Source organism: Labrus bergylta, chromosome 4 (assembly GCF_963930695.1).
Source record: "Labrus bergylta chromosome 4, fLabBer1.1, whole genome shotgun sequence".
NCBI lineage: Eukaryota > Metazoa > Chordata > Actinopteri > Labriformes > Labridae > Labrus > Labrus bergylta.
The window spans coordinates 4,618,629-4,641,738 of NC_089198.1; the positions used below are offsets into that span (position 1 = coordinate 4,618,629).

Here is a 23,110-nt window from a genome sequence, read left to right on the forward strand (position 1 = left end):
TGACAAGCCTTACTAATCACTCTAGGAGGGGGGGTTGTCAGTCAGACATGTAGTGGAAAAATACTGTGCTTACTTATGCTGTTTATTTGTGACCGTACATAACCTCAGTCACACTGACTTCAGGGTTCCCACTCTTTTCCATAGATCCTTTTCCAGGACTTTTCCAGGACATTTTCAGCAATGATGAAGTTGGTATGACAGTCTGTGATCTTGTGACACCAACATGAAGTGTAGTCTTTAAAGGCTTTAGTGATTTTTCACACATAAATATAATAGAAATCAAGTATCTCCTCTGAAAATAACTGTGTGAGTCATGACTGTCTACAATGGGTGTAACACCCGAGTCCCACTGTCTGTGATGTTTTCAGAGTTTTCAGAGTCCTATCTTCAGTTTGTTTACATCGCCGGGACGGCCGGCTGACTCCTCCCCTCGTGTATAAAAGTTGTTTAATTGAGGGACTAGAGAAAATAAGAATAACATACTGTACTCACTGCTTAACTGTGTTTCTAGATCACGCTCCTAATGTTCCCAATCCATACACCATTCTCAGCCAGATCTCCTGCTAAATGGTTTTCCATTGTGGACCTAGTAGTCTAATGCTTTCTTCTCTATCCCCGTTCAGAAAGACTCCCAGTTTTGGTTTGCTTTCCAGTTCGGAGGAAAGCGTTTTGTGGACACGTTTGTGCCAAGGGCTGACCTGCAGCCCCACCCTCTTCTGTCAAGCACTGTCTCGCAGTCTTTCTTCTGTCACACTCTCCCCAGGTTCAGTCTTCCTGCAGTACGTCGATGACCTCCTCATCACAGCCCCAACAAAGGAGCAGTGTGAGACAGACACCATCCTCCTCCTGCACCATCTCATGGAGGAGGGCCATAAAGCATCCCTGTCTAAACTACAGTTTGTAAAACAGGAAGTGACCTTAGGTCATATCCTCACACCAAAGGGCCAATCTCTTTCTCCCTCCCGGGTTAAGGCTGTGGCTGATACACCTAAACCTATGACTAAAAAACAAGTTCTTTCTTTCCTAGGCATGTGTTCTTACTGCCAACATTTTATTCCTAACTTCTCCGAGACGGAGCAACCACTGAGAGACATCACACACAAAAGAGACCTGACAGATTCCAGCCCCGATCAGTGGACTGAGGAGGCAAACACTGCGTTTGAAAACCTTAAACTGTCCTTGCAGTCCACCTTGGGCATCCCAGATCCAGAAAAGCCATTTACACAATTTGTTGATGAGACTGTACTTAACCCTGCCACCCTTATGCCTCTACCTGGCCTTGCAGGACTCCAGCTCACCCGTACCCCAAGACCAGACCTGAAAGACGTTGTTGAAAGATCAGAAAGAGTTATGCAATTGTTGAATTTGTTTTAGTTTTTTTCTTTTATTATCACTTAATTCTTTCATCATTTAATACATAGGTCATAAAGTCATAACCTTTTTCTGCTTTCAACATTTCCTGTTAAACTTACACACACTCGTAGTGCCTACACTCCTGTGAGGTCAAGATAAGTGTGCCATACATTGAAGCAAAACCACATCAGAGCTCGTAGGCGTGTAGCGTTTCTGAGTATCTGCTCGGTTCACGGTCTTCGAGCTGAAACCACATATGAACTTGGTATTACCTATGTCATGAACTTGGCATGACCTGTGTATGCATCATGTTTCTGCGAACGTGCATTGTTGAGGTGTTACAGGATCTTGAAAAAAGAGAGACTTTTTGTCTATAAAAACGCTGTAGAAAATCTGATCGAGGTTCTTTTTTGCCTTGCAAAACGAATCCACGTCACTCTGACTTTTGAAATCCCATTTTGGGACTTAGTCTCTGAGCCAAGATCTTTTAAAACTTCAAGTGTCTACACTCACAGGTTTAGACTTTGGTCTTTGAGTTTTGTTTTCCTTTTCCATTTTTTATATTTTTCTTTTACTGTTTTGTATTTGCATTTGGAATATCATTTGAAATGTTTTTATACATTTTCGGAAACTTTTTGAAATCATTTTCTGACTGAAATCATTTACACCACAAAGACTGGAAGTTCCCCTTAAAGACCCCGTGAACCTCGGAAGGTAAGTAGTGAGCAGTCACACCACGGCACACTTGTCTTACTGATTTATATACACACTTCATACACACCTAACATCCTAGTGAGGGGAGTTCACAGTTATTCCCTCTCTGGGGGGTAATCTAGAGTCCTATACCAGGGGTTATCCTTGAATCTAATTATTCTAGAAATGAATGTTAGGCAGATAATCCTGGAGCTGTGATTTTAACTTGTTCATCTGTCCTCCAAACGGTGTTAGAGGAGTCATTTTACATAGCTCCTTCCACTAGGAAAGAGTAGACTAGCAGGTTGGTAGGAAGTGAGCTCTCATTTAGTTCAATAATTAGTTAACTAATGTGTGGTGAGCTCCCGTTAGCTATAGTAAAGTTATTCACCCCTTTTTGCATGTTCAGGACATGCTACAACGTTCCTCTCATTAACCCTAACCTAAGTTTCTATGTTAACGGTTCTGGTAATAGGGATACCGTCCACTGCCCACGCCTGTTTCTCTGTAGTAGATGATGTTTCTGTTGTTTGTTCCTCTCCTCTGCCTTCTCATTACTCTGCACAGGCAGCAGAACTGGTGGCTCTGACTGAGGCATGCAAACTGGCTAAAGGCAAATCTGTCACCATTCTCGCTTGCTACGCCTTTGGCGTTGTGCGTGACTTTGGCGCACTCTGGAAACATCTCAAGTTCCTCAAATCTGACGGTAAACCCATCTTACACCACCACAAGGTAGCTGCCCTGTTGGAAGCCATTTTGTTACCTTCCAGCATTGCTGTTTGCAAATGTGCTGCTCACACCTCCTCCCGTGACCAAGTTTCTCTGGGTAATGCTCGTGCAGATGCAGCTGCAAAAGCTGCGGCTGCCACCACAAATTTCCTGTTTGCACTCTGCCTCAGCCGCTCCTTCCCCCACAGCGTCCCTGTCTGCTCTACTTCAATTTTCTCTGAATACTTGTAAAGCAAACTGCATCATCCAAATGTGCTTTAATGTGATTTGTTGCTTCTTCATTTTAATAAAATGTTGTAACAGAGTCTGTAGTTTTATTTGTGAACAAAGAGAGACGTGAGACTAGAATTCAGGTTGATCAAGAGGATTCATTGAAGTCAAGAAGTCAAAGTCAACTTTATTGTCAATTTCAAAATATGCCAGACATACAGTGGAATTGAAATTGTGTTTGTCTCCGTCCCACGGTGCAATACAACCAAAATAAGGTAAAATAAGATAAAATAAAATAAGGTAAAATAAGATAAACAATATTTACAGTAATAAATTCTAAATAGTGCAAAAGGTACAAAACAAAATGGTAAATAAAATAAAATTTAAAGAAAAAGTAAACTTGAAATGTGCAATAAATGACAAGTTTCATAGAGCAAAGAAACAAAAAACTTTTTTTTTAATGTGTTTTGTTTTTTAATCGTATATATTTACTTTATAAAGTTGAAAATCATACCATAACATATTTTAGACTCTTTAATGTCAGAAGTAGATATGATAATGGGGACAGTAAGGGGTTAATAAATGATCCTCTATGATGAATATAATCAGTCCTCCTCGTTTCATCATTACAGTTGTTGATATTTGACTGATCAGTCTATTATCACACTGAGCTGTTACTGCTAATACTACACATACTTTTACCATTATTACTGACACTGTAGCTTTAAATCTATTTTATTCATTGTTGTTGTTGTTGCTCTGTTTGTCTCTCTTCTTCCTGAATCTCCCTCTATCACACTTTCCAGCTTGGACACAGTGTCATCAGACGGCTGTTCATCATGAGTCTGGATCTGCTCGAGGTTTCTTCCTCTTGAAGGGGACATATTATGAAAAATCCACTTGGGTAACCTGAGTGTCTACCGACCCACAAAATGTGAAATAAACCCATCCAGTCCTTTGATTGTGGTCTGCATAAGTCTTACAACACAGACAAAAATTCTCCGTTTCAAATTTGCTCTCCTTGTGACATCACAAGTTGGATTCAGGTAAAACAATACCCTCCCCTCATATCTCCACCCACACAGAGCGTTCTGAGAGAGCTGGTTTATACAGGGTCACAAACCTGCTCTGGGGCTTGATTCATGTTTTATTTTGACCAAAGCACAGCACAGATGGTGTCGTTAATGTTTAGAGAAATATCTTAGAATACGGTGAATGGAAAAGAAACTCTTGTATTTTCTTCAGGATCAGTGAAAGAATTCCTGGAGCTGCGTGTGAGACAAACCATAAAGGAGATGTGTCAGGAGACGTTGATGCTTTTGATGATCGTGACGACATATATGGATTTAATAAAATGTGCTTTGCCTCTGTGCACTTCCTGTCAGCACCTGTGTGTCCGATCGGACTTAAAGCCGTTCATTATCTCTTACTGACATTGTTTCCTCCTCTTGATGCTCGTTTGTGTTGTTCTTACTCCCTGATGTACGTCATTTCAACAAAAGTGTATTTCTACCAAAAGCATTTAGTTTCTTTTCTTTTCTTTTCTTTTTTAAATACAAAGTGTACTGGTTGTGTACTCACCATTGTGTTGTGATGAACCAGGTATAAAAACTCACTTTTGGCACCAGCAGCCGTTTATTCTGATAATAACAGAAGAAAGATGAGCACGCTCACACAGACACTTTGGTGGTTAACAGCTCTAACATTCACACAGGGACAGGATAATGCAGACAGGACAAACATTTAACGTGTATATAAAATGTAGGTCTCTGTCACAGCCACTTCTTTGGTAGTAAGCTTCAGTATTTACTTAAACAGAGAGCAGAAAATCAAGCTAACTGTTGGTGAAGTCAGCTAAACCACGACAACAAATGATGAAGCTGAAACTCAGCTAGAAAAGCATAAAAACATGGAGAGTTGAAATAACTCAACTAAAACAAATCAATATCACCACAAAAGTCTTTGATAATTATTTTAAGAGGATCTCTGAAACATGGCACATTAATAAAACTTACTTTTACTCAGAAAAACTGACTTATTTCATCGTTTTTTAGCGGAGCTCTTAATAAGTCAACTCACCACGGAGAGTGTAACCTGGCAACAGGGCACGGGGCTCATCACGCATGTCTGCAGGGGCCCCAGCAGAGGGCGCTCATGGTACTCACAAGCTAAAAGCTCATGGTCACAAATACATTACTGACAGTATTAACACCAATAAAATAGTCAAATAAGAACAAATTATGGCAAATGAAGGCAAGTGGAATCATTAATGTAGATTATTCACTAAATGATCCCTCTGTTAACTACAGGCCACCGTAACAGGTGTGTTTATATCAGTTCTCCTAACCATTGTGTTATTGCTCTAATATATGCTTCTAATAAATGGTAAAAATGTATTTCTCTGTCTAGTACTAATCCTCCTCCATATTTTCCACATTATTGTCACTGCATTTGTGCTCTAAAAAAATATCCTTTCCAGTGTAAACACAAAGGGCTACTCTTGTATATTTTACAAAGACTTTGAAAAGCCTGTAACTAGTGTAGTAATTGCTTTTCCATTCACTTCTCTCCAGTTGACTCATTCACACTCAACAGATAGAGTCTATAACTGAGAGAGGGCTGTTTGTAAAATAGTGGTAATATTGCAAAATAACACTGGGCTGCAGATTCATGGTAGACTATTTATTAAAACCACATATTAGAACAATGACACAATGGTTAAAAGAATACACACAAGCTTTTTTTAACAGGGTTAATGTTTCCACTTTCAATGATTTACCATAATTTCTTCTTACTTTACTATTTTAATCATGTTAATACTGTCAGTAATGTATTTGTGACCATGAGCTTTCATTTCTATCTTCAGTTTTCTCTATGTTTGTTAGAAATTGTCTGTCTGAATGGGAAATGCTTTTTGCAGCTATGAAACCAGACAGTGACTTTCTCAGCAGAAACAGCGTCCTTGCTTGCAAGAATGTTAGTTTAACAAGCAGGGGCCGAATCCAGATGTTTTTCCCTGGCGCCCCAAATGCAGCGGTGAAATCAAATTGTGCACATACACGATCAATCAATCGGACATTATCTGTATGGCGCTAATTCATAATAAATGTGATCTCAAGACACTTCACAGAAAGAGCAGATTAAGACCTTACTCTTTGTTATATATTGTTACAAAGACCCAACATTAATCCATCATGAGCACTAAGCAACATTTAGCAAAGTTACAGTGGAGAGGAAAAACTTATTTTAAGAGGAAGAAACCTCGAGCAGATCCAGACTCATGATGAACAGCCGTCTGATGAAACTGTGTCCGGGTTGGAAAGTGTGATAGAGGGAGATTCAGGAAGGAGAGAGACAAACAGAAACAACAACAACAATGAATAAAATAGATTTAAAGCTACAGTGTCAGTAATAATGGTAAAAGTATGTGTAGTATTAGCAGTAACAGCTCAGTGTGACAATAGACTGATCAGTCAAATATTAACAACTCATCATAGAGGATCATTTATTAACCCCTTACTGTCCCCATTATCATATCTACTTCTGACATTAAAGAGTCTAAAATATTTTATGGTATGATTTTCTACTTTATGAACTAAATATATACAATTAAAAATCAAAACTGTTTTTTTATTTTGCTCTGTGAAACTTGTAATTTAATGAATCTTCTTGATCAACCTGAATTCTAGTCTCATGTCTCTCTTTGTTCACAAATAAAACTACAGACTCTGTTACAACATTTTATTAAAATGAAGAAGCAAAAAATCACATTAAAGCACATTTGGATGATGCAGTTTGCTTTACAAGTATTCAGAGAAAATTGAAGGACTTTTCAAACATAGAAGCCAACCTGAAACATCTGACACTGAAAACAAATCCTCTCAGCTGTGATTCAATCTTTCTTGAAAAGACGACTTTGATTTCATGAAAGTACATTTGATTGTAAAAACATTGTTACAGACTTTAAAACTTTGATACTTAAGATCACAAGGAGATTAAAACCCATTTTGTATTATATATATATTTTTAATTCATGTGTCAAATAAAAACCATTTAATGTCGATCTGCAGAGACCCTTTGTACCTTTAAGAAAAAGCTCTTCATGAACACCTTGATGATGATGATGATGATGATGATGATGATGTTTAGGATGGTTTTGATTCTGATTCAAACTCTCATGAGCAGCTGTTGATGTTGTTGATGACGACATATTTACTTTATTTTTTTAAAAGGTGCACTGCCTCTGGTCACTTCCTGTCATCACCTGTGTGTCTGATTTGACTTAAAGCTGTTTGTTTGCACTTGCCTGTCAGATAGGAAGCTGTGTGTGCTGCACTCCCATGGAGTAGGGCGCAGAGCAGAAGGGGAGCGCACACAAGCGAAAAGCAACGGTGCACATTGCTAGGTTACAGAAACATTAGTCGGGAAAATAGTTACTTTTTGGTGCACAGTGTGTTTGTATCTGTTCACTATTCAGTAGAAAACTCTGATCTTTAACTGAGGAGGAGGAGGAGCTGTTACGGTTTGTATTTAGACCCAAAAGCAGACACGGCAGCAAAATTGAAGGGTTTGAGGTTTTATTGCAGGGCTAGGTATCAGTGAATGGCTGACTGGCTGGCTGGTAGTGACGGCGTGGAGGAGTCTTATGGAGTTAGCTGGTTCCGTAGGCAGACAGGTAATTGGTTGAGTTGTCTGAGAGGAGAGCAGACTGGAGGAGATGACACCGGTGAAAATCTGGACAACAAGAGAGAAAATCTTAGGACTCACTGGAAAAACACTTGGAATAAACTCTAACAAATGTTAAGAGCAGCTGATCATAGCTACCACTTCAGTAGACTCAATAATCTGGCAATGAGTCGAGTTGAACCCTGGGTCTTAGTCTGAGGCAGATAAGCAGATGAGTTGCAGGTGTGAGTGGTCACCAGGTGTTTGATTGAAGCCACGCCCTCCAGAGACACACACACACACACACACACACACACACACACACACACACACACACACACACACACACACACACAGACAGACAGACAGAGGGGGAGGGGACACAAGGGATACACAGAGAAACAGGATCACAGCCAGAGCCGTGACAGGAGCTAGCAGCACAGGAGGAGAGGGTGTGTGTTCATGAGATCCTCAGGGCACAACAGGATTTGGGAGAGTTTAGTCTCGTCCAGGAAATGCAGCTCTATGACGACCGCTTCACAAGCACGTTAACATTTCAGCCAATGCTACTGTTTTAAACACAGCTGGTACGCCAAAACTGTCGGACAGGTCTTTACATAAGAGAGCTCTCTCTGGGACCCCGTTTGTTGTGATCTGATCTTCCCTCCTATTGAGAGGGGTCTGTCTGCAGGCTGCAAGAGAGGGGGGGAACGTGTACCTATCCAAATCTCAGCAGAGGACCACGTGAGATGTCTAAAACGATGATTTTGGCCGCCAAAGAAACACAGAAGTTGTGGGCAAAATTTTGGCTTGAGTACAGACACAAGAGTATTTTCCTTAGACAACTTATATTTAGTTAAATATACGTTAGTAATACCAGGGTTATTTCACTACCAGAGTTGATAAGCTTTCTTTTAAAGCAAACGATGTGGATTTTATTTAAACAATGTTTATTTTATTTATCTACCAACTGTTAAAAAAGGGTAATTTAAGAGCACGGAGATGATAGTTTAAATAAGTATCATATGTGACATGCAACTTTAAATATTCATAGAGAATTATGTCTCCTTACTGAAATTACTTGGGTTTATTACATACTTTCACAACTTTTATATTTTTGATGACATTTTGTGGATGAAAATAAAAATCGTCCTTTTTTTAATTTCCTCTCCGCTCCATCCAACCATCTGCATAGACGGGCTGCAGGGCTTCTTCTCTATACCTTGGAGGATACTACGGCTTTGGTTGGAGGCACTTATGTGAGTCATGTGTTTCAAAAATGTTCTTAGTTTATGTGTTTGAAATGATAACAATAGAAGGTGAACCAAAGTAAAGCGAGCCACACGGCCTCAGCAGGGTCAAACACCATTTAGAAGATTGTAGTGGGCAGAAGATACCGATGACACAGATCTCAAACTTTCAGAACTAAGAGAGCCATTTCAAGCTTCGTGCCCACATCCATCAGGCTCATGAATGGCTGATCCATTTGTTCATTTATTTTTAACACCACTCTTTTAACCTTTCATAACAATTGTCATGCTTTTAATACAGCCACTTGTATGTGTGTGTGTTCTTTTGTTTGTTTGTTTTGTTGTGCTGAGCTGTATGCACACTGATGCTTTTTTTACACAACTGAAGTTCCTAACAGATAAATAAAGATATTTGAAATTGGGTCTTGCAGACTGCAGACAGATACTATTGGTCCAACTGGCAAACAAGACCTTGTGCTGAGCTCAGCTCGGCCGAGTGCAGATACGCTCTTGTGCGGAGCTACACATAGACAATGAATGGGCTTGACAGCAGCGCGTAGCCCCCACCGCGTCCTGTCTGAAAGTCCCTTTAGTCTTTTAGTTTTGTGTTCAAAATATGTCTAAAAGAAAAGGCGAGAGTAATTTGAGAAACAACAGATCAGTTTCAAACACTGACATTATAATGTACATCAGGTCGGATACAATGAGCTGTAGTTATTTTTTAAATATCGCCACAGCCCCCGCAACCAACCTAGCCGCAGCAGCCCCCACAGCTGCAAGTCCACGACCAACCTTTGCGAGCACTGAAGAGCTCTTCTCTGCCTCTCTTCTAGCCTTCTCTTCCTGTTCTTCCTCCAGTGCTTTCATTTTCTCTTTTAGTTCTTTTTCCATCTCTTCCTTCGCTTCTTTTAATTCTTTCTCATGTTTTTCTTTTATTTCCCTCTCCAGTTCCTCCTTCAATTTGCACTTTTGCTCTTCTTTCTCTTTCTGGATTCGCTGTTTCTCCTTCTTAGTGTCTTCCTCTGCTTCCTTTAGTTCTTTCTCATGTTTTTCTTTTATTTTCCTCTTTAGTTCCTCCTCTTTGCACTTTTGCTTTTCAGTCTCTTTCAGGATTCGCTGTTTCTCCTTCTCCGCGTCTTCCTTTGCTTCCTTTATCCTTTGCTCAAATTTTTCCACTATTTTCCTCATTAGTTCCTTCCTCTCTTTCCTCATTTCCTCTTCTTTCTCTTTCAGGATTCTCTGTTTCTCCTCTTCAATCGCCCTCTCTGCCTCCTGAAACATCTCAGTGGTGTAATGGTTTCCTGTGTTCTTTTCTGTTATTTTTCTGATCTTGTTGAGGAGCTCTCTGGTCTGAGAACTATCAGACAGCTTGTTATCAAAGACGTGGTACTGGTCGTTACATTTGGCCACAAGCTTCTGCAGGTCTTTGCTTTCCTTCAAGAACTCCTCGATAGTCCCACTGAGCTGGTCACCATGGGTAAAGAGAACCATGCTGTATTTGTCTGCTGACTTTCCAAAGATTTTCTGAATCTTCTCCACCGTCTTCTTTTCTTCTTCTGTGATTCGGCCCAGTTTGATGATAATCAGAAAGATATGTGGTCCAGGAGAAGCATAAGCCATACACTGGGAGATATTTTTACGTGTCGTCTCTTCATCTGTATTGGTGTCAAACAGACCTGGAGTGTCGATGACAGAAACCTTCTGTCTATCCAGCTCACCATACGACTTAGCGCAGTCTGTGGTCACAGATTCAGGGGAGAAAACAGATTTAAAGCAGTTGTGTCCCAGGATGGTGTTTCCTGCTGCACTCTTCCCAGCTCCGGTCTTCCCCACCATCACGATCCGGATCTCTTCATTGTTGTACATGGTTGTTTCTGATTTGATGGGAAAGAAAAGAAAGAACAACTTTGATTATCCAAACCTGATCTTATACAATTATCCCGTTATTTTTGTTTTGTTTTTTTGAACAACCAGATTTTAGATTCATGAAAAACTCATCTGATAACTTTAATCCTGTTGGATTAACTTTGAACAAACGGGCCCAGAGGATATTGTCTAGCTAGCTCTAAATGATTATTTTATTATTTCTACTGAAAATTAGTTAACACTTTTTGTTTAACTTTACAAACTTTACAAACTAACTCAACAGAGCAGCAACACACAGGATCTTCTAAATGTTTCAGGGTCACACTTTAAACCTAAAAAAAGGAAATGTTCCAAATTAAAATGCAAAGAAAGCTACTAGGGGTTTGTAGCATCGGTAACACTTTAAATTAAGGTCACAATAATCACCATTAGCCAGTTGCTTATTAGCATGTTCATTAGTAGCATAGGGGAGAGTGGGGTAAGTTGTGCCAATTTTTACTTAAAAGTGCCTTTAAAGCAAGGGGATTACAGTAATGCCTCCAACTAAAATATGTACATATAGTTTAAGATGCTGTGCATCCCTGGGAACAATCACTTTGGATATTAAATAAACTGTTTGAGAAATATAGCTGGTTTTGTGGCACAACTTGCCCCCAGTGCGGGGTAAGTTGTGCCATTAGAGAGAATACACTGGGGTAAATTGTGCCATTGATAATTTAAGTAAAACAGATCATTTTAATCTCACAAACGATAATGCTATAAAAAAGCAAGACAAATTCAATACAAAATTACTTATTTAACGTTTATTTAAAGTTTTAACAACATCAGACATACTCATAGTATGAACACATACTCAGAACAAAATACAAATTCCAAAATGAGCACCTAAGCATCTGCAAATCATCTGCATCTGAATCTCTTCACAGATTCAGCCTACTACTGAACATCCCACTTGACAATGCTGCAGGGGAATGTGAACTTATGCTCCCTTCTGGCTGTACCACCAAGTTTCTGTGGTGTGGATAGTTTCTTGAGCATATCACCCCTAGGGATGACTACTTCACCATTCTCTCTAAATGTGAAGATGGGCTTTCCATCAACAGACCTCTTACAACTTTCCTTCAGAAACTTTGCACTGATCTCGTCACCTCCAACATTCTCTACCAATCCAACATAGTTATAGGATTTTGATTTCTTACCTGCAAACTTCACAATGACAAAGTCACCAGCAGACAGATCCTTGTCACCATCATCATCATCACTCTGGATATCTGAACTCTCAAAATCAGTGGCATCGCTAAATGGAATCGGAAAGTCACTCTCTTCTGAGCTACTGGAGAGCACTTTCTTCTTGGGTTTGGTTGGTTTTCACCCTTTCAGAGCCCCCTTCTTATTTCCACTCCTTTTCTTCTGCCGTGTGTCTTCTCCAGGCCATCTTCTGCCTCATCATCGGTGGTGGAGCTTTCTTCCGAGCTACTGTACACAACCGTTTCCTTCTTGGTTTTGGTTTGATTTGCAGCTTTCAGAGCCCTTTTCTTCTCTCTTTCATTCTTTTCTTTTCCTGTTCAGCCTTTTTATCTTCTTATCTTCTTATCTCCTTTTTAGCCTTCTCCAACTCCATCTTCTCAGGTGTGTCGGTCACGATTCTTGTTTTCACTTTCTTTCTTACAATTCTGTTCTTTCTTTCTGTGGCTTTTGGCAAGGGAACAATGACTTCTGGAAACACATAACCCAAGTGAGCAGAAGAACCAGATTTGTCACTTGATGAATGCTCGGGATTTGGCAGAGTGGCAGGTGGCTCTCCTGGGTCTGGACCTGCTTCAAGGAAAGGAAAGGAACTTTTATTGTCATTGAACACAGGGAACAACAAGATTGCGTGGTCAGATGGAGGGTAAGCCTGAGCCACGCCACTATGCGCACCGCCACTATTGGCCTACCAGACTTTTTTTTAAATACCTGTGACATGTGTTGGCTCATGCGATGGTCCAGGCAGGTGAGCAGCTGCACTGGTGGAGGGCTCTTCTCCAGGCAGGTCAGCAGTGGCACTGGGTTCATCTTCTGGATTTGCCCTGTCTGTCACCATTGATGGTGCATAGTCTTCTTCCGGGAAGATGTCCCTGTTGAAAGGGTATATGCCCGTTGCTCTGAAACCTGAGGTTATGTTTGTTGGTGACATTGCAGAGAGGAACGCTTGCTTCACAAGTTCCGGGACCTCGTAGATCGATACGGTTCGCCCAGGATGTGATCACATCTACCCATCCATCGCTCGGTTATAGTAGGTTTTGAGTGGTCCATAGACAGTTTTGTCTAATGGTTGCAAGCGGTGTGAGGTGTGAGGTGTGAGGTGGCAGGGTGAGCATAATGACCCCATTCTCTTTAGCAATTGTCACTGACTTGAGTGAGATGTGAGACTCATGGTTGTCCAGAATGAGCAGGACTGGGTGATCGGTGGAGCAGTTGGTGTGGCGGATGACGTGCTCCAGGAAGATGAGGAAGGCATCTTCATCCATCCAGACTTTGTACAATGACCAATGGAACCTGCTGGTGATGCGTTCATAAGGCTGTCCTTGAAAAAGAACATGGGTGGGACTGCATTTCCAGTGGCGTTTATTGCACAGGCCACAGTGACAAGCTCTCCTCTTTCAGCAGATGTTACTGAACCCACTTGTTTCTTCCCTTTCTCTCTGACAACCTGCTTGGGTGTCTACACTGTCATCACACCAGTTTCATCCATGTTGTACATCATGTGTGGAGGGAAGCTGTACCTGAAATGAGATAAAAGGTAGTGCTGATGATCAGAGAAGTTTAAAGCAGTTTTAACATACTTGGCATGATGGATTTTGGTCTAAAATTAAGAATGTCAGAATACAATGAAAGTAAGAATACAATGTACAATAACAATAAAATACAATAAAGTAATATATAGTAAATAATCATAAGTTAAGTTGTGCCACTTGCACAAATTAACCCAACCATTATTTTGAAAAAATGTATCCCCCAGCTGCTTTGAGCTAGCATCATGCTAACTGTATAGACTCATGGTGTAGCTTACTAAAGCACTTAAACATGTGTGAACTGTTTTCAAAGTTGTATATAATTGTTCAAACACAGCAATCAAAAAACCTTGATCATAGAAATTTTACTTTGGAGGGCAAAAACATTTTTTGGGAACTTATATGTGCTTACCTCTCAAGCCATGTGTCTCCCTTCTTTGCAGGATGAGTGAAATGGATGCCTCTTCAAAAATATGTGGTCACATGACCAACTTCTTCTATGGTTTTCTAGATAACAGGGGTGGCACTACTTGCCCCTTGGCACAAGTTACCCCACTCTCCCCTACTGGCTGTCGTCATTGAGAGCTTTATAGTCGAGCCCGATCAATAAATCTGTCAGCCGATCGGTACTAATTTTATCTCTGATATGCTGATATAACTAGGTTTATTCAATTTAAGTTCATTATTTATTTTTATATTGTTTTTTAATAATTGTTTATTTCCATAAATGCTTTTGTTCAACTGTAAAAAAAAGAAAACTTGTCTTCATTATAAATCTTTATGACAAGTGTTTTATAACCGCTCAATGCAATAATGTGTGCATATCTATTTCTATCCATAAAGATTGAAGATACATATAAGAAAGATATCGACATAATAATAATAATAATAATAGTGCATTTTATTTATAAGCGCTTTTAAAAACTTAAAGACACTTGGTTAAAACATAAAGAATAGCACAGAAGGACAGACTAACGGACATTGCAGCATTACACACAAATCATAAAGATAACAACAATAAAGATAACAACATAAAGGTAAACAACAGAAAACAGAAAATACATCACAATCGTACATTAAAAGCTTGTTTAAAGAGGTGAGTTTTGATAAGTGATTTGAAAGTAGGAGGGTCGGTGCAGTGTTGAATGTGTGTGGGGAGTGAGTTCCAGAGGGAGGGGGGGCAGCTATGGAGAAGGCTCTGTCCCCCCAGGTTCGGTGCTTGGTTCTAAGAGGGGGAGATAGGAGGTTGGCTTTTGAAGAACGGAGGCTGCGTGCACGAGTGTGAGGGTGAAGGAGAGCCGTGAGGTAGGAGGGGGCCTGGTGGTTAAGGGCTTTATGTGTGAGGACAAGGATTTTGAATTGGATACGGTAAGGGACAGGGAGCCAGTGGAGATTTTGCAGGACAGGGGTGATGTGTTCGCGTATTCGGGTGTGGGTAAGGAGAGCAGCAGAGTTTTGGATGTATTGAAGTTTATTAAGGACTTTGGATGATGTGCCGTAATGGATGCTGTTGCAATAGTCGAGTCTGGATGTGATGAATGCATGGATTAGTGTTTCAGCGGCAGAAAATGAGAGTAATGGACGGAGGTGGGCTATATTTTTAAGGTGAAAGAAGGCGGTTCTTGTGAGCTGGGTGACGTGGTGATCAAAGGAGAGCTGGCTGTCAAAGATGACTCCAAGATTGCGGATATGAGGGGAGGGGGAGAGAGTGGAGTTGTCTATTGTGAAGGAGAAGTTGTGAATGGAAGTGGTGAGGGATTTAGGGCCGATGATTATTATGTCCGATTTTGTGTAGTTAAGAGAGAGGAAATTGGTGTGCATCCATGTTTTTATTTCATTGAGGCAGTTCATTAGGGTAGAGCAGGTTTCAGTGGTGATTGAATTGGTGGAGATGTAGAGCTGGATGTCATCAGCATAACAGTGGAAATGGAGACCATGCTGGCGGATATTTTAACCAGGAAAGAGCAGTGCCAATGATGTTGAGTGAGTGCTCTAAGCGGGATAAAAGAATACTGTGGCTGATGGTGTCAAAGGCTGCAGTGAGATCAAGGAGGATGAGGATGTTGAGGAGGCCAGAGTCTGAGGAGAGGAGGCGGTCGTTGGTGACTTTGAGGAAAGCTGTTTCTGTGCTGTGCTGGGAACGGAAGCCGGACTGGAATGGGTCAAATAGGTTATTGGAGGAGAGGTGGCATTTGATCTGGGAGGCGACAACACGTTCCAGTATTTTTGAGAGGAAGGGGAGGTTGGAGATGGGGCGGAAGTTGCAAATGCTGTCCGTATTGAGTCCAGGTTTCTTGAGGATAGGGGTGACGGCTGCCAGTTTGAGAGTTTTGGGTACTGAACCAGAGCAGAGGGAGGAGTTGATGATTGAGGTTATGAGTGGCGCGATGGCTGGGAGACAGTTTTTGACGAGACTGGATGGGATGGGGTCGAGAGTACTGGTGGAGGACTTCATGCTAGAGGTGATGATGGATAGTTCATTTGGGAAAACGGGAGAACTGAGACAGAGGTTGGGTGATGAGGCGAGGGGATGCGGGTAGGGGTGAAGAGGGGACAGTGAGAGTGTTGAAGCTGCTGTAAATGGTGTCAATTTTTGATTGAAAGAATTAAAGAAAAGCATTGCATTTATCAGCTGTGAAGGAGGGAGAGGTGTTGTCACTGGGTTTGAGGAGTTTGTTTATTGTAGAGAAGAGAGCCTTGGGGTTGGATGAGCCTGAGTGGATGAGGTGTGAGTAATAGGTGGACCGGGCTGCGCTGAGAGCTTCCATGTATTGTTTGAGGTAGTCAGAGTATGATTGGAAGTGAACTTTTAAACCGGTTTTCTTGTGGAGTCTTTCAAGCTGGCGTTTACGGGTTTTCATTTTATGGAGTTCGGGAGTGTACCAGGTTGCAGAGTGTGTGAATGAGACAGTTTTAGTTTTGATGGGACAGAAGGAGAGTGTGTTGTTATAGTAGGTGATGAGTTCAGAGGGGTTATTAAATTGGGGGGGAAGGGAGGAAGAGATTTTGCTGGAAATAGAGGCTGAGAGAGCTGAGGGGTCGACTGATTTTATGTTTCTGAAGGAGATCTTTCGTTTTTGTTTTGGAGTGGGAAGAGGGAAGAGGGATGAGAATGTCCATGTTTATAGCCAGATGGTCGGAGATGTTGAAGTTGAGACTTGACAGTTGATGGATTGTGAGACCAGTGGAGCAGACCAAGTCCAGAATGTGGCTGCGGCTGTGAGTGGGGAAGTTGACATGCTGTGTGAAGTTGAGGCAGTGAAGAAGGTCCAGGGATTCTTTGGCAGTTTTACATTGAGTGTCGTTGACATGGAAGTTAAAATCCCCAAGGAGCAGAACAGAAGTTGAGATGGAGCAGAGTTGGGTCAGAAAGTCATGAAAATCACTGAAAAAAGAAGGGTTTGGTTTGGGGGGGGGCGATAGATTACAGCAGTGACTAGGGGAGTGGGACTAAAGAGTTTGAAAGCAATGTGTTCAAATGAGTCAAATGCAGGGATGGGAATGGTGGTAGTTTTAATGTCCTTCCTGTAAACGGCTGCAACACCACCACCCCGTCCATCGGGGCAGGGTTTGTCCATGTATGTGTATCCTGTGGGTGTGGTTTGGTTTAGTGAGAAATAGTCCAAGGGTTTTTGCCAGGTTTCGGTGAGACATAGGAAGTGCAGGTTGGTGTCGGTTATGAAGTCATGGAGAATGAGGCTTTTATTGTTGAGGGAGTGAGTATTCAGCAAGGCCAGTTTCAGGTTATGATGTGGTGTTATACGGAGTGAAGGGTGAGGGAGTGGCTGACAGGGGATGGTTGACAAATTTGAAAAATTGACAGATTTAATGATTTTGTTTTTGTTTGGATGCCTTCTTGTAATGAGAGTTTCTATTGCAGATAATGTCAGTGAATGTGGGAACGAGGGATGAGGCCAGTGGGGGGAGCTGTTGATCACAGAGAGAGCTGGGAGGATGGAGGAGCAGACCTTTGGACGGTAGGGTGGGCTGGTGGGGGAAACAGTTGGGTGTGCTGGAACCATAGAGAAAGATTGGGAATCGGCTGTATTGATGTCGTCATTTAGTCAGTTGCATGGCGTGTACTGTACTGTGTGTTGGATGTTTGTAGTGAGGAGGTGTGAGCCGGCTTTGTTTGGGTGAAGTCCGTCAGCTTTAAAAAGAGAGTAGCGGTTCCAGAGCAGATTGAAATTGTCAATGAAGGCCACATCGTGAGCCCTGCAGGTGGACTGCAGCCAGTGGTGGAGGTAGAGGGTTCTGCTGAAACGAGCGGCGTTGGACAGAGGCGCAGTGGGTCTGGAGATGAAAATGGATTTACCAGTTTGTATTAAGAGCTTGAAAAGTTGGTTGAAGTGCTCTTTGGTCAGTTCAGACTGTTGTCGAGAGGTGTCGTTTGTGCCCACATTTATGATAAGGCGAGTGATGGTGGTGGGAAGAGAGGGCAAAGTCTTCTGGAGCCTTTCTAAAATGACGGGGACAGTAGCACCAGGGAGGCAGAGAGTGGTGGCATTGAAAAACCGTACATTCCTTATTATGGAGTCGCCGATTATCAGAGTGGTAGGTGAGAAAAGTGGACGAGGGGGTGAAGCCTGAGTGCCGACAGTGCAAACCCGTGCGTGTCTGGTGACGTCAGGGCAGAGTGGACTCACCGGCTGAGGAGGCGCGGTCAGGGCAGGCGAACGCTCCGGTGAAGGGGACCGTTCCAGCTGAGTGCGGGGGAGTCCACCAGAGCGTCTGTTTACAGCTTCCACCAGCAGCCTTCTGCTATGGGAGGAGAGCTTCCCCCATTGTTGGCTTTGTTGTCCTACGGAGACAGCAGCAGGAGCGGCAACAGGTGAAGATGACGCCGCAGAGGATGGAGAGGAGAGTGCCAGAACAGGTGGAGAAGAGGCAGAGGTAGCATCGTCTTTTACAGAGGATGTGGAAGGAGCCGTGATGTTCGGAGAAAATGAGGCAGCGGCAGTGACGGTTGCATCAGAGGCAGGCTTAGCAGACTCAGGTGTGCAGCTGACAGGATCGGTGGGGGCTCGGACAGACACCGAAGAGGTCCCATTAACCTCACCCGGATCATCGTCCTGCAGTGCCGAGTAATGATTTGTGAGGAGAAGCGGTGGGGGAGACCCAGATAGTCTCCCACTGCATTTTCCACTGCTCACCAAAACCTCGGCCCAGGACTCCCGAGGGTTTGGGGTCGAGCAGGAGGAGTGTCGGGGCCGTAAAGGATCCCACAGCAAGGTATCTGAGATATCGGAGTGCATAGCCGTGATCCTCTTAGACTGAGAGGCTGCCAAGTCGATGTAGCTGGAAAGCATCAGGTCCTTCTTCTGAAGCCCCTCTGAAAGCCTGCGGATATTCTCTTGAAGGTTGGTAACCTCTCCTCTAGTGCGTGAGAGTGTCAGGCAGCCTTCACAACAAACAATGTCCATGTTGTCGGGAGGGGAGATGTTAGCAGCCCTGCTAGCGAGTTGGATCCGATGCTAAAAACAATTAGCCGGTGCTAGCGGCCGTAGGCTACCGTTTGATTGTCACTAGTATGTTCAAAGTATAACTTGTGTCAAAAGAAGACAAAAAGAACGCCGATTTGTCCGCGGTGGTCGCTGGCAGGCAACAAGCGGCAGGCAACGAGCGGCAGGCAACGAGTGGAACTTGTGAAACTTCTGAAAGATATGATATATCGGAAATGTTTTCTCCCTAAAAACGATATCGGCATCTTCCCCAAAAATACATATCAGTCAGGCTCTACTTTTTAGTACCTTACTCTATATGACCATAACTCATAGCTACAAGGCCATTAACTAAGAGTTTGCCCTCAGTACCCTCCTAAATACTGCTGATTAAGAGAACGTTAAGAAGTTGAATCAGAATCACATTCACCTTTATTGGCCAGGTATGTTTACACACACAAGGAATTTAACTGGTGAACTTTGCTCTCTATGTACAAGTATAACATTAAATATCAACAATAAACACAATAAGCAAAGACTGTTCTGCCCTTTCTGCACGTTCCAATGTACAGGATTTGACAGCCAGATAACACTGAAACAAAAGTCCTCCAATAAAAACACAAAGCTTGTCTTTTCTTGATTTTACATGAGTTCCTTCCATTTTGTTTTGTTTTTGTAAAACTGCAATATTACAAAGAGAATAACAATATTTCAGTACAGATAACAAGTATACATTTACAAAGTATAAGCATTGCTATCTAAATTCAAGCAAGCACAGAAATGCATAAAAATGCTAATTCAACACAAAGCTACATGCTATCATAACCATGAGGAAAACAGTTAGCCACTACATTTAGCATTAGCTAAGAGCACATGAAAGACAAAAACAACTAAAAGTTTCTGACTTGAATTTTGTGTTCATATCTCAACATTTTTATAATGAACTGAACATAAAACTTACAGACAAATGGTCTCCAAGGCAGAAGCGTAACAGAAAACCATTCAGCAGCAACATGCATCCTCTGTCTCTCTCTGTCCTTCTTACTGCAGCATGTGACTTAATGAACTAACTACCCACAATGACCAATAGATGGCAGTATAAACCATGAACTAATGTCAAAATGTTTCTAATCTTTTAAATCTAACTTTTTATGACCACTTTTATTGACTAACATTTTTAACTTAATTCAAATTACTGACTTCAAAATAAAGGCAGCACAAAGACTAATATGTACAAGGCTAAATAAGAAACAGTTCAGTTGTGAGTAGTGCAAAAAGGCTGAAGTGACATGATAATAAAAAATGCAGTTATGTGACAGATGGGTTCATTTACATGAGGTAGAGTTTTACAGTATTTACATGATAAGTGTGCGTAGATCGATAATTTAAATTAAATGATATATATGTATATGTACATTCACAGTGACAGGTCTGACACTCTGTGACTGTTTAGCATTCATCAGAGTCACAGCCTGGGGGAAGAATCTGTAACGCCTACCGGAGGGGAGGAGTTTGAAAAGTTTGTGTCCGGGGTGTGAGGAGTCTGCTACCTGCCCGTTTCCCAGCCCGGGACCGGATAAGTCCTGGATGGGGGGCAGGTCGACACCAATGATTTTTTCTGCAGTCCTGATCATCTGTTGCAGTCTGTATCTGTTCGGTTTGGTTGTAGATCCAAACCAGACAGTGATGGAGGTGCACAGAACAGACTGGATTATGGATGTGTAGAACATGATCAGCAGCTTCTGGGGCAGGTTGAACTTCCTGAGCTTGTACGTGAAATATGACCTCAATATACTTTTTCTCACTTCTACCTTATAAGGGCATACTAAGCAACGCATATCAAGATCAGAATTCCTGTTCAACAACTTCTTAACTTTCTCTCAATAAGCAGTAATTAGGAGGGTATTTGGAAAACCACTTAAGTTACACCTACACACTAAATTCTGTTATAATTTAAAAGCCAAACATAATTTGTGCCAGTGTATGAAGTCTTGAAAACCCCAACAGATACAAGGTTTAAGCTACTTACTAATAAAGCAGCTTTCTGTGATTACTGGTGTTATGATCATTGTGATAACAGCTGGGTGGAGTGAGGGCTAGTGTACGGATTCACGGATTCCTTTTATTTAAATACAGATATTTATTAAATGTGAATAATATTGGTATTTAACAATTAAATTTGACACTGACTCTGTGCTATTTGGTTATTGTTGACTGAGGGAACCCATCCAGGGTGGTGTCCCGTTGTTATTAATTCAGATGAATAATTTTGGTAAGTAATATTAATACAAATTATTAATATTAATTTAATAGCGAAGTTGACTACATTAAAACCCAAACATAGTTTGTGCCCACGTATGAGGTCTTCAAAACGCCAACAGATACAAGGTGTATGTTACCTTATAAATTAGATGTACTGACTTACCTTTACTGACAGCCATATTTGGGTGTTGGAGAGAGTAGCTGGTGTGTTTCTAAGCTGAAGAAGAAAAGTTTTTAGTCTGTCAGTGGAAACACTTCCTTATACCTGCACAGAGCCTCATCCTGTTCACCCCTCCCAGCAGCATTTACAAGAAGTGACTACGTTTCGAGGAGGTGAAACCAAACTGCCTTAGCCCTCCCCTTATTGGACATGACAACATGATCTTATGTGAAGATAGACACAAACGTTTAATAAACAGATAGTAAAATATCATATGATATTATGTCCATGAATAGTTATGACAAGCCTTACTAATCACTCTAGGGGGGGGGGGGGTGTCAGTCAGACATGTAGTGGAAAAATACTGTGCTTACTTATGCTGTTTATTTGTGACCGTACATAACCTCAGTCACACTGACTTCAGGGTTCCCACTCTTTTCCATAGATCCTTTTCCAGGACTTTTCCAGGACATTTTCAGCGATGATGAAGTTGGTATGACAGTCTGTGATCTTGTGACACCAACATGAAGTGTAGTCTTTAAAGGCTTTAGTGATTTTTCACACATAAATATAATAGAAATCAAGTATCTCCTCTGAAAATAACTGTGTGAGTCATGACTGTCTACAATGGGTGTAACACCCGAGTCCCACTGTCTGTGATGTTTTCAGAGTTTTCAGAGTCCTATCTTCAGTTTGTTTACATCGCCGGGACGGCCGGCTGACTCCTCCCCTCGTGTATAAAAGTTGTTTAATTGAGGGACTAGAGAAAATAAGAATAACATACTGTACTCACTGCTTAACTGTGTTTCTAGATCACGCTCCTAATGTTCCCAATCCATACACCATTCTCAGCCAGATCTCCTGCTAAATGGTTTTCCGTTGTGGACCTAGTAGTCTAATGCTTTCTTCTCTATCCCCGTTCAGAAAGACTCCCAGTTTTGGTTTGCTTTCCAGTTCGGAGGAAAGCGTTTTGTGGACACGTTTGTGCCAAGGGCTGACCTGCAGCCCCACCCTCTTCTGTCAAGCACTGTCTCGCAGTCTTTCTTCTGTCACACTCTCCCCAGGTTCAGTCTTCCTGCAGTACGTCGATGACCTCCTCATCACAGCCCCAACAAAGGAGCAGTGTGAGACAGACACCATCCTCCTCCTGCACCATCTCATGGAGGAGGGCCATAAAGCATCCCTGTCTAAACTACAGTTTGTAAAACAGGAAGTGACCTTAGGTCATATCCTCACACCAAAGGGCCAATCTCTTTCTCCCTCCCGGGTTAAGGCTGTGGCTGATACACCTAAACCTATGACTAAAAAACAAGTTCTTTCTTTCCTAGGCATGTGTTCTTACTGCCAACATTTTATTCCTAACTTCTCCGAGACGGAGCAACCACTGAGAGACATCGCACACAAAAGAGACCTGACAGATTCCAGCCCCGATCAGTGGACTGAGGAGGCAAACACTGCGTTTGAAAACCTTAAACTGTCCTTGCAGTCCACCTTGGGCATCCCAGATCCAGAAAAGCCATTTACACAATTTGTTGATGAGACTGTACTTAACCCTGCCACCCTTATGCCTCTACCTGGCCTTGCAGGACTCCAGCTCACCCGTACCCCAAGACCAGACCTGAAAGACGTTGTTGAAAGATCAGAAAGAGTTATGCAATTGTTGAATTTGTTTTAGTTTTTTTCTTTTATTATCATTTAATTCTTTCA

The 23,110-nt window shown here is 41.8% G+C and overlaps 1 protein-coding gene and 1 long non-coding RNA gene across 5 annotated transcripts; one reads left to right on the forward strand and one right to left on the reverse strand.

Moving 5' to 3' along the window:
* Positions 1-1,196: 1,196 nt before the first annotated feature.
* Positions 1,197-4,369, forward strand: LOC136178980 (uncharacterized). The gene is made up of 2 exons (XR_010666299.1): positions 1,197-2,067; positions 2,614-4,369. It is a non-coding gene; the product is annotated as an uncharacterized lncRNA (long non-coding RNA).
* Positions 4,370-7,545: 3,176 nt separating this feature from the next.
* Positions 7,546-21,539, reverse strand: LOC110001217 (GTPase IMAP family member 7-like). 4 transcript variants are annotated; one of them, XM_065953550.1, is made up of 5 exons: positions 21,407-21,476; positions 12,723-13,531; positions 11,966-12,584; positions 7,810-10,774; positions 7,546-7,719 (listed from the first exon to the last, which is right to left on the reverse strand). In XM_065953550.1, exon 4 carries the CDS (start codon positions 10,764-10,766, stop codon positions 9,615-9,617), a length of 1,152 nt encoding a protein of 383 aa, XP_065809622.1. In that variant the 5' UTR covers positions 10,767-10,774; positions 11,966-12,584; positions 12,723-13,531; positions 21,407-21,476; the 3' UTR covers positions 7,546-7,719; positions 7,810-9,614. The 4 variants fall into 4 exon arrangements, with proteins under 4 accessions (XP_065809622.1, XP_065809621.1, XP_065809620.1 ...); XM_065953549.1 differs by lacking the exon at positions 21,407-21,476 and having other exon boundaries at positions 12,723-14,451; XM_065953548.1 differs by lacking the exons at positions 11,966-12,584; positions 12,723-13,531 and having other exon boundaries at positions 21,407-21,534.
* Between the last annotated feature and the right edge of the window lie 1,571 nt (positions 21,540-23,110).